Source organism: Macaca nemestrina, chromosome 1, assembly GCF_043159975.1.
Source record: "Macaca nemestrina isolate mMacNem1 chromosome 1, mMacNem.hap1, whole genome shotgun sequence".
Taxonomy (NCBI): domain Eukaryota; kingdom Metazoa; phylum Chordata; class Mammalia; order Primates; family Cercopithecidae; genus Macaca; species Macaca nemestrina.
Genome location: NC_092125.1, coordinates 105,060,582 through 105,076,196, shown reverse-complemented (window position 1 = coordinate 105,076,196; position 15,615 = coordinate 105,060,582). Strand labels below are relative to the sequence as shown.

At 48.0% G+C, this 15,615-nt stretch overlaps 1 protein-coding gene across 7 annotated transcripts in view; it reads right to left on the bottom strand.

Moving 5' to 3' along the window:
- Positions 1–659: 659 nt before the first annotated feature.
- LOC105497977 (potassium calcium-activated channel subfamily N member 3) overlaps positions 660–15,615 on the bottom strand; it is a 164,937-nt gene continuing 149,981 nt past the window's right edge. For all 7 annotated transcript variants that reach the window (XM_011769619.3, XM_011769620.3, XM_071084621.1 and 4 more), the window contains 3 exons: positions 7,785–7,912; positions 5,180–5,249; positions 660–983 (listed from right to left, as the gene is read on the bottom strand). In XM_011769619.3, the coding sequence (XP_011767921.2) occupies positions 687–983; positions 5,180–5,249; positions 7,785–7,912 (495 nt within the window). In that variant the 3' untranslated portion in view covers positions 660–686. The remainder of the gene's footprint in view (positions 984–5,179; positions 5,250–7,784; positions 7,913–15,615) is intronic.

The window sequence follows — 15,615 nt, the reverse complement described above, 5'->3', positions numbered from 1 at the left end:
TTAAGCTCAAATAAGAAAGGACGTGAACCGAATGTGGGATGTGTATGTGTGTACATGTACATGTTTGCAAACACACAGGTTTATGTGGGTATTAATATTGAGTGGAAAATCTGGCTTTTTATTTGTCTGTGTCTTTTTTTTTTTTCTTTCTCAGTCTGATTTGGGTATATCTGTTTTGGCAAGTTGTGGGCAGCTCTCTTTTACTTTTGTCACCCAGAGGCTTCCGTAGACAAAAGGAAAGGAGAGAGGTGTGTTCAAAGACCCCCATGGTGAAGAGCCCATCCCCCAAGCCTGACACGACCCCCTCTCCCAGGGGACCCCTCTTCTGGACTGGCTTCACTGTTGGCTACTTCAGTGCATCTGACCCCCACCCCCCGCGTGAAGACCTGAGATTGAGCGTGGATTTCTGTTCTCCACCAACTCTGCAGCAAGGGCCCTGCCAGAGGCGTCGCTTCCTGTCATCTCCTCTTCCCGCTCCTAAGTAGAGGCACCTAAACAGAGATTAGATTTCTGGTTTCAAGGCATGTCGGACCAAGCACGCTGAATGAACATGAGTTAGTTAATTAGCTCGGTCTCTCTTCTTTCCGTTCCCTGGTCTGAATGTTCCTTGATGGCAAAGCGACCAGGAGAGAGTTGGTTTGCATCTTAAGACCTATGGGTAATGCTTCTGGAGTGGGGAGATTTATTTAGCAACTGCTTGAACTTGTGTATGGGGTCGGGAAGGAGGTGGAGCTGACCCCAATGGGGCTATCGGAGATTGGGGTGTGGGTGGTGCCCACTGCCACGCTGACACCCCGGGCCTCGATGATGGCAGACAGGAGCTGCTGCTGCTGCTGGCGCAGGGTGTCGGCGATGAGCAGAGGCAGGGAGTTGAAGCTGGCGGTGAGATGCTCCAGCTTCGACTCCAGGCTGCCAATCTGCTTCTCCAGGTCTTCGCTCCGGTCATTGAGTTCCGTGATTAAGTCATACATGACATTCTGCATCTGTGTGGAGAGAGAGAGGCGAGAGACAGGGAGATGACAGGTCATCACAGAGGAATCTGCAATGGGAGAAATGAAATGCCCTCCACAGTATGACAGGAGCCACTTCCACACCAGTTGATCTGGTCAAGGAAGGATACAGGCTTCTTTCCTGGGGACAGGGAGGCTGAAGTGTGCACATTTGCGTTTTCTTATTACAAAAATAATGAGTATTAATGACAGCATTTTATTAGAAAATATGCACCGAGAGGGAACAAAGTGGCCCCTTTTTTTCTTAAATAAAGTGAGTCTCTAAATTGTCTCTTTAGAGACAGGGCCACAACCTCTCAGCTCACGTGGCTGCTGGCATCTAATGATTCCAGAGAAGACACTGGTGGGGAATGGACAGTGCAGTGGGTGTCTAATTAGTAGGCCAGGGCTCAAGTACACATCTGCAGCTCACTAACAGTGTGCCCTCTGCCAGGCGCCTGGCCTCTCTCAATCTCGACTGCTTTATACAATTGGAGTTAATAATAACTATACACAGTTAGGAGTTATTGCACATCTCCCAACCTCTATTTTAACACAGCAGCCAGGAAGTAAAGTGAATTAACTCTCAAGCACAGTGCTTAGCCAAAGGGGCTGCCTTGCTAAGGTGTGGCCCTTCCCCTGTCTGATCCACAATGCCTCAGGGTGGGACATTCCCTGAAGGGCCACTCTGAAGGGCTGAGGTCTTTGTTGACTGTATCCCAGTTCAAACTCTCCCTCTGACCGATCCTGCTTCCCTCACTCCTTGGCAGGGGTCCTGAGGGTGCTCCCCGCAGAGCTCCCCAGTACCCCTCCTGCATTCAGCACTGACTCTCCGTGTTCCAGGGGTGCCGACCGATTACCAGTGCTCCTTCCCCAACATCTCGTGGCCCCCTTGTTGGTCTGCAGGGTCTCAGTCTATGCAACAGATATTTTTCTCCCCGCAAATTAGCAAATGCCACCTTGGCTGTGTACATCAGACTTGGGAACAAGATTCATGAGTGTCTTCAGCCTCCCACGTGTCAGGGAGTGAGGCTCCTAGGGCGGCAATGCAGAGGGCCAGGCTGGTGGTCGCCTAGTCATCCCTGAGGTACTGTGGCTCTTTGGGTTTCTGGTGATCTGCCGGTGAAACCCCAGTCCTATTTCACCTGAAATTTCAGGTTACTCTAGGAAGACGTGGAAACGATTTATGCCCCAGGGACCAAAGCAGCAGCAAGTAAGGTGAGAGGAAAAAAGAGGAGTGAAAGAAGATGTGAGAAGCTAGAGAAGAATGAAGGGGAGCAGGGATGCAAAATGCAGTGAGGCCTCCCCAGCAGACTCCGGGCCCCACGGGGAAATCACTGGGGCAGCATAAGGAAAGGTCACGAGGTGGCATGGAGATGGCCCTGCCCCCATGAGCTCCGCTGTGGCCAGAGCAGGACACCGTGTTGTGGATGCCCTTGGAGGACAGGACGACTTTAGAAGTGAAAGTACTCCCTTTATTAATCAACATGACAGAACCTCTTCGAGGCGCACATTCTTCCCGGAATGTGCAAAATCACCCATTTCATTTGACCACAGGGGTACCCTGATGAGCTCTGGACTCAGAGTCCAAGCCTCTGGGTCGTGGCCCCTGCGCTGGTGCTCACCAACTGCCTGTCTGTGGGATGGTCACTTTGTTCGTTTGGATCTTGGTTTCCTCATCTATATTGATAATCAGAACTACCATTTGCAAAACCTTTATAGTTTACAAAGCATTTTCACAGATATCATCCTATTCGATCACCTGAGCCTCCGATGGTAGGAATTATTTTTATATTTCAGCTGAAGTAATTGAAGCAATCGGGGAAAGACTCCAAGCCCTCCCAGCTCTGCCAGCCTATAGGACAGCAATTCAATACAGACATAATATGTGGAGGCCACATGCCATATTCTTAATTTAGAGAGGACCAAAGGGCAGGAGTGGGAAGGCGCTGAGTTGGGAGGCTACAGCACAAAGACAGAAAAGAGAGAGAACACGGCGTTATCGTCTCCCCCTGTTCCGTTGCTTGGTGACAGGATGCCAGGGGGAATATGGACCAGTGTGAAGTGTGCTAAGCTGCCGCCAGGACCTTGGGTGAGTCTCCTGGGAGGAAAAGACAAAGACTGGGCGAATGTCAGAGTTCACCTCCTCCCCAGATCTCCCCACGGGGGTTCTGCAGATTTTTTCCCTTAACCCTTTCCTGCACACTCTTTCTTTCCAGGTAACTTGCTCCTGGGTTATTTACAGCTTAGTTCCCCCACCCAACTCACAGGAGTGTCTTTCCAGTTCCCTGAGGGGTTCGCTTCACCCAGTCTGCTCTGTGGGCCCCATCTCTCCGAGAGGCCATGGGTGGCACTGCAGAAATGCAGGTTTGAAAGTTGGGTTTGCCCGATGTCCCCAGGGAACATCAGTCACAGTGTGTCCTGCAAGGTGAGAGGAGAGACAGGAAACACTGCTCCTCATAGAAGAAACATCCTGGGGCATCTTGTTGGGCTGTTCCTGAAGCTCACAGGTGGGCCTCTAGCCCTGTTTGCTCCATATGACCCTCTTCCTGGCCAATGCTGATTGGTCCCAGGGTGGATACATGGCCCAAACTGGCCAATCATTTCTTCTCTTCTGAGAATTTAGAATTAAGACTAGTAGGGGGCCAATTAGTCTTTACCTGTGGCTAAAACTATCATATGTACTCTCTGAATTGGAGCCTGTTACAGTCTGTTGTGGGGACGGGAGGCATAGAGGGAGAGAAAGAGAGGGAGAGAGAGGGAGAGGAAGAGAGAGACAGGGAGAGGGGGAGAGAACTGAAGCAGCCACTTGTACAGAAAGAGACAGAAGCGATGGTGAGAGACCTCCTGGTTGTGGGGGCTTCCCAGGTCTGGTTCAAGTCAGTTCCTTCCTGCAGTCTGGCCACATGTCTCCTTTGAGGTTCTGCCTGGAATGAGACTCCCTTATATCCTTAGAATAGATTTCTCCATTTTTAAACCTAGTCCCTGCAGGTTTCTGATATTAAAACCAACACACCCAAAAACCTGAGGGAGTTCTCTCCTGCATGCCCACGTTCCACTCCCACCGCAGGCTCCTAGGAACCACCCTGCACTCCACGTGAATGCCCTCCTCCAAAGGCACGCAGGCCTGGAGGCTTCTCCCCAACTGTACCAAGCCGCTTACTCCCCGACTGAAGTCCTCACAGGTTTAGGAGGCCCTTTCTTTTGTTCAATCCCTTTATTAAACAAGGCGCCTGCACGTGGCCCAACAACTAGTGATTTCTCTGATTGCACTCTTTTCAAAGGGTGCTTAATGTGCCTGAGGGAGTTTCTCTTGCTTACCCAGGGAATGTGTTCCATTATGATAATTGACATCTGCTGGAATGTTCTGCCAGCCTGGCCCTGGGCTGTATGCTTAATATACAATTCCTATCAAGAGGCAATGAGGAGAGTGGGCTGAGGTGGGGGAAGCCCTTTCTTCAGTGGCACCCACTCTCAGCTCTGCCAGCAGTGTGGCCTTCAGCTCCCTCACCTGGGTGATTTGCAAGAGGACAGAGTTTCTTTACAGTATTTATGGCAGCTCAGGGCCAGAAACAGAGTGGCAGAGTGATGGCGAGCCTCACGCCCTAGGACTCTCAAAGGAGGGTTCTCTCTTTGGGTATCTTCATGTTCCTTGTAGGCTATCTGCCTCTTGAGAAGTAAAGAAATGCACCCCGCCACACACACCACTGCCACCAATTTGAGGCCAGAAAAACTGGTTGTTAAGGATTGGAGGATGCACAAAAATGAAGTTCCAAGTATCACAGCAAACCGGTGTGACCTGGGCAGTCAGCATGGCTATCGTCGCCGTCTGGTCCTTGCTAGCATGCTTCACAGCCGTGCAAACTCAAGCCCAACCTCAGGAGTCCCTCAGTGTGCAGCTCATAAAATGACACGGGAAAGGTTCGGTCAGCTCATTAATTCCACGCAAAGACACACCTGAGCGATTTCACTTAAAAAACAAATGCCAAGTTTTAAAAGACCACAAGACATACCGGTAGATTGCAAATGGAACAAACTGGAGCATAGGTATTTTTGAACCAGGCAGAAATTTGTCTTTGCTTGCCTGGTCCTGCTCTGTCCAGTGCAAACCCAGGCAGGACTCACAGGTGAGCCTGAGAAGACTCGGTGTCTGCACGTTCTAGGGGATGTCTCCAGACACTGCCACTCACCTTGGAAAGGTCCACCAGGGTGTTGGCTTGGTCACTTAGCTTCCTCTGCTCCATCTTGACGCTCCTCAACCTGTGGGGAAGAGTGATAACAGGCAAGCCCTTCAAATTCATGCAAAGGCTTCGCCTCACCAGCAGATCCTCTAGCCCTTCCGCTGCCTCTGATTTTGGAACCCAGCATGGGGACCGTGAACCTGGGGAAGAACTGAGGCTTTTACTTTCCAGGGGCTTGTCACATCCCCCCAGGGGTCCCAAAGCATGCTCACCTTCAGTCACTGGTTTCTTGCTATTCCCAGATCATTTCCCTGCCTCTATGCCTGGGCTGTGCCTTCCATCTTGAGTGCCTTATTCTCATTTTTTCAGGGGTTCCCCAAACCTCTCCATCAGAATAAATGTTTTCATCCTTTGCTTTTCCACTTTTAAAAACTCCCCCATCACAGAAAGCATCAGCCACAGTTTGTTTTGATTTGAGTTGCAATGCATGGGGGGGTGTGTGTGTGTGTGTGTGCGCGCTGTGTGTGTGGTGTGTGTTCTGTGTGTGTGTGTGGCATGTGTGTGTATTTTGTGTGTGGTTTGTGTGGTGTGTGTTATGTGTGTTGTGTGTGTGCTGTGTGTGGGGGCGTGTGTGTGGTGTGTGTTTGGGGGCATGTGGTGTGTGTGTGGTTTGTGTGTGTGTGGTGTGTGTGGGGGGGCATGTGGTGTGTGGTTTGTCTGTGTGGTATGGTGTTTGTATGTGTTGTGTATGGTGTGTGGGGGCGTGTGTGTGATGTGTGTTGTGTGTTGTGTGTGTATGGGGTGTGCGTGGTGTGTGTGGTGTGTGTATGGGTGTGTTTGTGGCATGTGTTTGTGGTGTGTGTCGTATGTGTGGTGTGTGTGTGGTGCGTGTAATGTGTGTGGTATGTGTGTGGGGTGTATGGTGTGTGTGGTGTGTGTGTGTGTGGCGTGTTTGGTGTGTGGTTTGTGTGTGTGGGTGTGTGTGTGGTTATGTGGTATGTGTGGGGGCATGTGTGTGTGTGGTGTGTTTGGTGTGTGTATGGGGTGTGTGTGCGGTGTGTGTGGTATGTGTCATGTGTGTTGTGTTTGTGTGGTGTGTGGGGGCGTATGTGTGGTATGTGTATTGTGTGTGGTGTGTGTATGGGGTATGTGGTGTGTGGGGTGTGTGTATGCGGTGTGTGTGTGGTTTGTGTGGTTTGTGTGTGCATGGTGTGTTTGGTGTGTGTGTGCTGTGTGTGGTGTGTGGGGGGTCATGTGTGTTGTGTGTGTGGTGTGTAGAGGGTGTGTGTGGTGTGTATGGTGTGTGTAGTGCATTTGATGTGTGGTTTGTGTGTGGTTTGTGTATGTGGTTTGTGTGGTTTGTGTGCTGTGTGCGTGCTGTGTGCGGTGTGTGGTGTGGGGGTGTGTGTGTGTAGTGTGTGGTGTGTATGTGTGTGGTGTGTGTGTTGTGTTTGTTTGTGTCATATGTGTGGTGTGTGTGTGGCATGGGGTGTGTGGTGTGTATGAAATGTGTGGGGGTGTGTGTGGTGTTTGTGTGTGGTGTATATGGTGTGTGTGATGTGTGGTTGTGGTGCGTGTGGTGTGTGTGGTGTGGGGTGTGTGTGTGGTGTATATGGTGTGTGTGATGTGTGTGGTGTGTGGTGTGTATGGTGTGTGTGAGGTGTGTGTGGGGGGTGTGTGTGGTGTTTGTGTGTGGTGTGTATGGTGTGTGGTGTGTGTGGTGTGTGGTGTGTGTGGTGTGTGTGTGGTGTGGTGTTTATGTGTGGTGTATATGGTGTGTGTAATGTGTGGTGTGTGGTGTATGTGGTGTGTATGGTGTGTGTGGTGTTTGTGGTGTGTGGTGTGTGTGGTGTGTGGTGTATGTGGTGTGTGTGAGGTGTGTGTGGTGTGTATGGTGTGTGGTGTGTGTGGTATGTGGTGTATGTGGTGTGTGTGTGGTGTGTATGGTGTGAGGTATGTGTAGTGTGTGGTGTGTGTGGTGTGTGTGTGTGGTGTGTGTGTGGTGTGTGTGGTGTGTGTGTGTGGTATGTGTGGTTTGTGTGTGGTGTATATGGTGTGTGTGATGTGTGGTGTGTGGTGTGTGTGGTGTGTGTGGTGTGTATGGTGTGTGTGAGGTGTGTGTGGGGTGTGTGTGGTGTTTGTGTGTGGTGTGTATGGTGTGTGGGGTGTATGGTGTGTGGTGTGTATGGTGTGTGGGGTGTATGGTGTGTGGTGTGTGTGGTGTGTGTGTGGTGCAGTGTTTGTGTGTGGTGTATATGGTGTGTGTGATGTGTGGTGTGTGGTGTGTGTGGTGTGTGGTGTGTATGGTGTGTGTGAGGTGTGTGTGGTGTTTGTGTGTGGTGTTTATGGTGTGTGTGATGTGTGTGTAGAATGTAGAAGCCCTTAGAGGTTCTTACTCTAGTTTTTACCTTCCATCACAGCCTGCCCAATTTCTGGCATGTGGCTGGTGCAGTGAGTGAGTGATCAGACCCACTTCACCACTCCACTTGTTGAGTGGAACAGAATGGATTTCTTCTGTGCCTCCGACGTATATGAGAAGCTACTGACAGAGTTGTAGGAGTCCCACTGCTCCCAATCTGGTTATCTGATGGCTGAACCACTCTGGCATACTCACTGGTGGATAGCTTGGAGGAACTTCCTCTGGTGTTTCCTGACTTTGGCATGGTCAATCTTCTTTAGCAGCTTTGTGTGTTTATAGATTAACCATGTTTCCCGAAGGACATTGGCTGCAGCATTCTTGATCTAAGGAAGAATAAATAAAGTAGGCTGCTATCAGGTTCATTTTCTTAGGTTCACATAATATTTTTTGTGTGTGTGGTTGCTACTGTAGTCTACCTCATAAGGAAACGATTTTGCAATGATCTATTTTCTTAACCAAAATCACGAAACTCCTAGAAAAGATGATTAAGGCCGGGCACGGTGGCTCCCGCCTGTAATCTCAGAACTTTGGAGGCCAAGGCAGGTGGATCACCTGAGGTCAGGAGTTCGAGACCAGCCTGAACAACATGGTCAAAGCTGTCTCTACAAAAAATACAAAATTCGCCAGGTATGGTGGCTCATGCCTGTAATACTAGTTACTTGGGAGACTGAGGCAGGAGACTCGCTTGAACCTGGAAGGCGGAGGTTGCAATGAGCTGAGATCGTGCCATACTCCAGCCTGGGAAACAAGAGTGAAACTCCGTCTCAAGAAAAAAAAAGGAAAGAAAAGAAAGGAAAGAAAAGATGATTAAAATTCATCTGCTATTAATCTTGTGTTGGACACTGCAGACTAGAGCTAAATTGAAGGGTTCTTTCTTTCTTTCTTTCTTTTTCTTTCTCTCTTTCTTCCTTCCTTCCTTTCTTTTTTCTCTTTTCTCTTCTTTCTCTTTCTTTCTCTTTCTTTCTCTTTCTTTCTCTTTCTTTCTCTTTCTTTCTTTCTTTCTTTCTTTCTTTCTTTCTTTCTTTCTTTCTTTCTTTCTTTCTTTCTTTCTTTCCTTCCTTCCTTCTTTCTTTTTCTTGATTATTTCAGTACTGTCTCTTGAGTGCTGTTGCTGATGCTATATTTAGACAGGTTGCATGAGCAAGACCTTGAGTCCCGGGGTCCCCTCGGAAAATAGCTAGCAAGATACCACTGCTGCCCTTACATGCAGACTTCCGAGCTTCACCTGAGATTGCCACTTAGTGTATATGGTACATTGCTTGGATTCAGAGAGTAAACAGATTTCCTATCAGCTGGAGATTTTAAAAGACTTCTTTGAGAAAATGTCTTTCCCACTAATTGGAACTATAGGTACCAATAAGCCCATTGTCTCCTTTCCCAAATGGCCAAAAACATTTGCGCTGCAATTTTACATGTAAATGTAATTGGCACAAAACGGAAATAATTTCAAAGCAATGTCTGAAAATCAGTGAAGATATTTAGGTGTGAAACCAGAGCTTCCTCTTTCCCAAAGCTGGCTCCTTCACTGTGCACTGCAATCACACGTTTCAACATATGACGCTGTCATCTGTTGACATGGAAACCACTGATATCACCAGGCTCACGACTGAGCTGAGACATATCAATGGCATCCAGATGGCAGGGGACAAAGTTTTAATCCAAACACAGACATCCTCAGCAATTAGTAACAAGAGCAAGAGAAAACATTCCTTATTAAGCACACGCTAAACAGATTTTTGATTAACCATCCCCATTTCTGTCAGTCATGCAGATTGGCACAGGTCCACAGGCCTGGGGCCTGGAAATAAGTAGGCCAGCCTAATAGAAATCAGGTTACTAGCCAGAAAGGATTTTAATAAAATTAGAGACTATAGACCTGCTTCTTCAGACTGACATCAACAGATGGGACGTTGTTAAAATACTGAGACGTGTGGGAAGGCTAGGAAACATTGTTTTGCAGGCTGATAAATTTTGTGTGTGTATGTTTTAAAAATTTATTACTAAGGCTGGATTATATTTTTCATTGGCGCTGAAGTGATGTTTTTAAAAGAACAGCTAAGTCTTCTCAGAAATGTCTAAGGGACATAAATATTGCTTTTTTAAAAATGCAGTAAAGATCCACCATGAAAATAGTTTTAAATGACTTAATTGCCCGCCTCTAGTACTTTCTTGCCTGAAAGGAAGCAGGTTGTGGTGAGAAGTTGGAAACGGTGGATGTCCAGGAGAGGACACTGTGGTCTCCGGGGTTCTGCTCAGGGAACTAGAGTGAACAGCAGCCTCCTGGGAAAAAAGGCGGCGTGCGAGGGAAGCCTGGCTCTCTGCAGAGCACACACATTGAATACCATTGCCCTCCTCTTGCGGGGAGAGGGGCAATTGGATGTGTCATTTCTTCAGTTTCCCCAGGCACTTAGCCTCTTAGGAAAGCCTCGAGGAAACGGGAAAGTCTGCAGGTGAATCCCTGCTCTGTCAATTATTAAGCAGTTTAGGAGCAAATGCTTCATTATCTGTAAGATGGGAAAAATAAAGAGGGCTGCTATGAGGCAGTGATGATGGTGCTGGGGGCAACAGCTAACATCTACCAGGCGCAGCCACAGGTCTGAGTACTTCATATGTCTAAGCTCCTTTAATCCTTACCACAACCCCATCGGGGAGGTGCTAACATTATCCACATTTTTCAAACAAAGAAACCGAGACACAGACCAAGACTAGACAATTATTAATGGCAAACTGAGTCAGTGTGGGTTTGAATGCTGCATAAAATGTAAAGTACCGTACAGATATTAGTTAATAGCATCTAGCTCAAACCCCTCATTGAACATATGAGGAAACCACTTCAGAGATGGGATGTGAGAGCCAGAATCACACAGCTAGCTAATGGCAAAGTCAAAACAAGAGCCAGGTCCAGGAAGAGCAGAAGGTTTTCATGTGGACTGAAGGAAAGACAAACAAAATCATTTCCTGTTTTCCAGGATCAAGGAATTGGAAAGAACATTGGATTTTTTTTTCTTTTTTTAATCATCATGGCCCTTACTTAGCAATGTGACAGAACACGGAGTCCAGGTCCTGCACTTAAAGTCAGCCCAAATGTAAGATACTGAAGTCACAGCACAGTCCGGGTAGCTGACAGAGGCAGTCACATCATCTTTATGAGTTTGGAGGGAGGCCGCTGTGCATTCGGGAAAGTGATGTTAACTGCCAGCCCTTGCACTGACTCTGAAATTAATTACCAGCAAACAGTCTGGCACAAAGCTAGGTAGATCAATATCTGCGAGAGAAAAAGAAATAGGCTTTTAACTGCACTGGGCTTTCCCAGGTGGACGGTAAATGCTATTGTGGCCAGGGTCTCCCTCCAGTTCACCTGGCTGATTGATCTAAGCATTGCTGGGGTCAGGAGCAGATGAGGTCATGTGCCTTTCCTCAGATTTGCCGAGCCTCCGAAGGGCTCCATGCACCCTTCCTTGATGGAGGCTTGGGTACCTCCTGACCTCTCCTGGTGGGCAGAGGCACCAGGGCCAAAAGACGCTCTTAGGGTGCAGCAGTGCGAGGGGGCAGGGCTTCAGATGAAAGCAGCAAGCCAGAAAGAGTGGCTCAACGTTGGCCACAATCGGGTGGGTTTGGGGATGGTTAGGAGAGGAAGTGAATGGCAGTCCAGCTGTCCTGCCTCCAAAATGGGCTGATTGTTTTCTGCAAGCCCAGAAACTCTCCACCAAAACAATTGCTTTCACTCTGAGTGGGACCAGAGAATGGGCTCTATGATCCACTTTAGGAAGGGCTCTAAAATTAATGGGCCTGGACAAGAAAGTGGTCCAATGAAGACCTTGAAAATTATTGTGACAGCTAACATATACTGAGTGCTTATTATGTGCCAGGATCTGTGCTAAGCATGTATGTCTGCATGGTTTCATTAACCCTCAGAAAAACTTGACAAATAGATGTGATCATGAGCTCTATCTTGGACCCACTACTGAACTCTATGAGACTCTCTTTATTCATACATTTGAGGAACAATTAATGAGCACCTATGATGGGCCAGACATTGTACTAGCAAGTAAGGGTACCACAGTGAACAGATCAATAACATTCCTGCCCTTATGGAACTTACAATCTTGTGGAGAAGATGGTATGCAGTTTATATTATAGCATCAGGTAACAAGCATTTAAAAAACCACCACAACAAAGCAGGGTCCGGAGCTAGAGAGTGATGCAAGTGCTACCTGCATCTGTGAAACGGGATTACTGTGTTGACTAAATGAGAATATACTTAAAACATTAGCACAGACCCTGGCCATATGCCTCAATACATGGTATCTTTGTTAATATTCTCCTCTTCCGATAAACATCAGCTTCCTTCCCTCTAATTTCCCCAGCCCACAAGAAAACATACAACAGAACACACATCACTTCCTTGAGCTCTTGGCCATAGCATCCCGTGTCAATGACTTGCTCTGGCCACCTCTCTGCCCAGGTAATCTGCTACTTGCTATTACAGAGGGGCTGTCGGTTGCGGCAAGAATGCTTGGGGCAGGAGTACAAGGGGGATGAAAGGAGCACCTTTCTTGGGCACCCTAAGCCTCCAGCAGCCCCAGGAGTCCTGGGAAATTCCAGGAGTCCCATTAGCAGAGCCCCCCAGAGAAGAAATCACTAGCATGCCCTTTATGCTGCCAGGAACCCTTGCCAGAGAAGTATTCTACTTGGAGGTTGGAGACGGGGAAAGGGAGGCCGGGCCGGTGGGTGTGATTTAAATACATGCATCTTGGACAATTTCTTCACTGTGTGAACATCACAGACTGTACTTAAACAAACCTAGATGGTACAGCCTACTACACCCCTAGGCTGTATGGTGTAGCCTATCGCTCTTAGGCTACAAGCCTGTATGGCACATTTCTGCACTGTAGACAACGGTAACACAAATCACCAGGGGAGAGGAATTTTTCAGCTCTGTTAGAGGCGTCTGAGACCACCTTGGTGTATGTGCTCCATCATTGACTGAAACGTTGTTATGCAGTGCATGACTGTAACTTGAAGGAGTTACACAGGTTGAAACTAGGCTGAGTGAGGATCAGATCACTATCGGAGAACCTGCAAGCCGGCCCTTGACTGAAGGTGTCCTTTACACACAGGACTAGAGAAGGGGGCCGGTTCCTCTTTCCCATTTGCCAAGCCCACTCTCCCCTCATCACCACCCCACAGACTTGCTCTGGCTTCCCCGGTTGCCCTCTCATCGCCCGGCTTGTACCTCCTCTTTTTCCCCCCTCTGTTCTATTCCACACTCCCTTTGCAGGCTTCTCTGCCTGCCTGACCCGGAGGCCCTCACTGACCACTTAGAACTGGGAGCTCCACCTCTCTGGCTGGCAGGAAATTGGGTGGATCGAGAGGAGATGTATTTCCGTTGTTCAAAGTTGGGGCTTGAGGTTCTCCCTGTAGCAATATGGTAATGGGTGGTGGATAATTCAATAATGCTATTTATGTGATACTCAGTTAGGGTAGAGTTAAGCTGGCTTCTCTCTTCAGCAGGCCTGGGACCCTAACCCCACGCTAAGGAACTAACCACCCTAAAGCTGCCTGCCTGATGGTCTGAGAGCAAACTGGATCTTGCATAGGCCCGGGGCCCCCTCACCCCTTTCTGGGCCTTCGTCTTCTCATCTGTGTTGGAGTGGCTCTTCCCTGAGGGTCCTTCCGGCTTAAACACACAATATTTCTGTGACTGTTGCTAAAAAAAAAAAACCTGTACCCACTCTGTTTGGAACAGAATCTTGGGTGTGATGTAATTTATAATCCTCTTCTGGGGAGAATTAGCATTCCTGATAACTGCCCTATTGATTATCCGACCAATTATAAAGAGATAAAGACTTGTTCTGGAAATCCACTCTTGAGCCCAACCAGCTGTCCATTAGTAGTCCTTTAGCTAAACCTTCTATATCTGGCATAACAATGGCTACCATTGTTTTTCCTATGAAATACCACTACTAAGAGTAATCTCTGAATTAGGCTGCTGAAGAAAATTTTCTTCTAGCAAGATGATGATCAAACTTTGGCATATGCCTGTAATTAAAGAAAAGTTGTCTTTAGTGTCATTCAGGAGATTGTAGGTGGGGGAATTACTTAAAGGTTTTTGAGCAGGAAGTAATATGTAGGTAAGCCCGAGAGTCTAAGGAGATCCATGGGGAAGCAGAGTGCAGGATGACTGGGGAGAGGGAGGCCCAAGTGAGGAGAGCAGGTAGCAGGCTGCTGTGATAGTGCAAGACAGAAGATGGCGGCTTCAAGAGTGACGGGGCAGAGGCCCCGGAGAGGCGCGCATGCGTGAACAGCCACGGCAAGGTCGAATCAGACACAGAAAGTGCTCAGACCCCTGTGGGGTTCACGGCCCAGAGGAGTCAGAAATGGGGCTAAGTTTTTATGCCTGGAGTCTGGAAGAACACCATGTCAGGAGCACACTAGGGAAGTTAGGAGAAGGAACTAGTTTAGGGAAGTTGTGGGTTTCGTTTTGGTCTTACTCATAGAATTCATGGGGAAGTGTACTTGGATGAGCTACTTGGGGCAAGAAACCCTTGCAGCAAGAAGGAGATATGATCCTCAGCACACTGTGCTGTCTGAAGGTTCTGCTTACTGTGGCTTGATGTGGAGAGTAGGTACCACAAAGAAAATATCTCCGGTCCATGGTGCCTCTCAAGCCAAGGGTGTCCATAGCAGCCCACTCTGCTTTTTTTTTTTTTTTTTTTTTTTTGAGATGGAGTCTCGCTCTGTCGCCCAGGCTGGAGTGCAGTGGCGCGATCTCAGCTCACCATAACCTCCGCCTCGTGGGTTCAAGCAATTCTCCTGCCTCAGCCTTCCGAGAAGCTGGGATTACAGGCGCCCACCACCACGCTTGGCTAATTTTTTGTATTTTTAGTAGAGACGGGGTTTCACCATGGTCGCCAGGCTAGTCTTGAACTCCTGACCTCAAGTGATCTGCCCACGTCAGCCTTGCAAAGTGCTGGGATTACAGGCGTGAGCCACCGCACCCGGCCCACTCTACCTCTTATAAGAAGTGCTCTCTGAGGGCAGTCAGCCACCAGAGGTTAAGGATGGAGGTAAGGACCACCTCTTACCCATCTTGGTGCCCCCAGAGTACAGAGTGTGGCACCCAGGGAGTGACCTCTGTGATGGACCTGTTTAGTTACATAAAACAGAATGTTGGGGACATGGAAGCACTGAGTGGCAGAAAAAATGGGGCTCTAGTATCTTTCTTCCAGTCCCTCTGTGAATCATGTACTTAAATATATTTATCTAGTAGCCCAGAGGTTAGCAATAAGTTATAATTATAGAATAACAATGGCAGCGACACTGCGAAGTCAGTGTGGGAAGATCTGATTGAATTAAATACAGAAATGACGTTGCTGCCAGAGTTGATACAAGGAAAGAAGATAAGCACAGGATTCAAGAAAACCAGAAACTGAGTTCTTACCCAATGCTGTCAGACCCTCTTCCCTCCCCACAAATAAATAAATAAATAAAAATAGTGCTGGCTCTCATGGCAAAGGCTAGGCTGCAGCCTTTAGAGCAAGACAGGATGAATAAATACTAGAACAATTTGGGTTTTTTTTATGATTAATACCTACAATTCCTTTTGCATTTTGCTTAGGTGTTTGAAGCATCAAGGTTGCATATACCAGTAAGAGGCTGCTTTTATCTGTCTGTCAAATCTGTGAATTGTCCACTCCGAAGAGGTTGAAATTATGCCACAGTAAACTCCTTCATGTTGGATCTTTCTCTGAGAATTCACTGAGATGTTATGAATAGACTGAGCTTAGCATCTCTTTTTTTTTTTTTTTTTTGAGATGGAGTCTCACTCAGTTGCCCAGGCTGGAGTGCAGTGGCGTGATCTCGGCTCACTGCAACCTCTGCCTCCCGGGTTGAAGCAATTCTCCTGCCTCAGCCTTCCAAGTACCTGGGACTACAGGCACGTGCCACTACGCCTGGCTAATTTTTTTTTTTTTTTTTTTTTGTAGAAACGGGGTTTCACCGTGTTAGCCAGGAAGGTCTCATC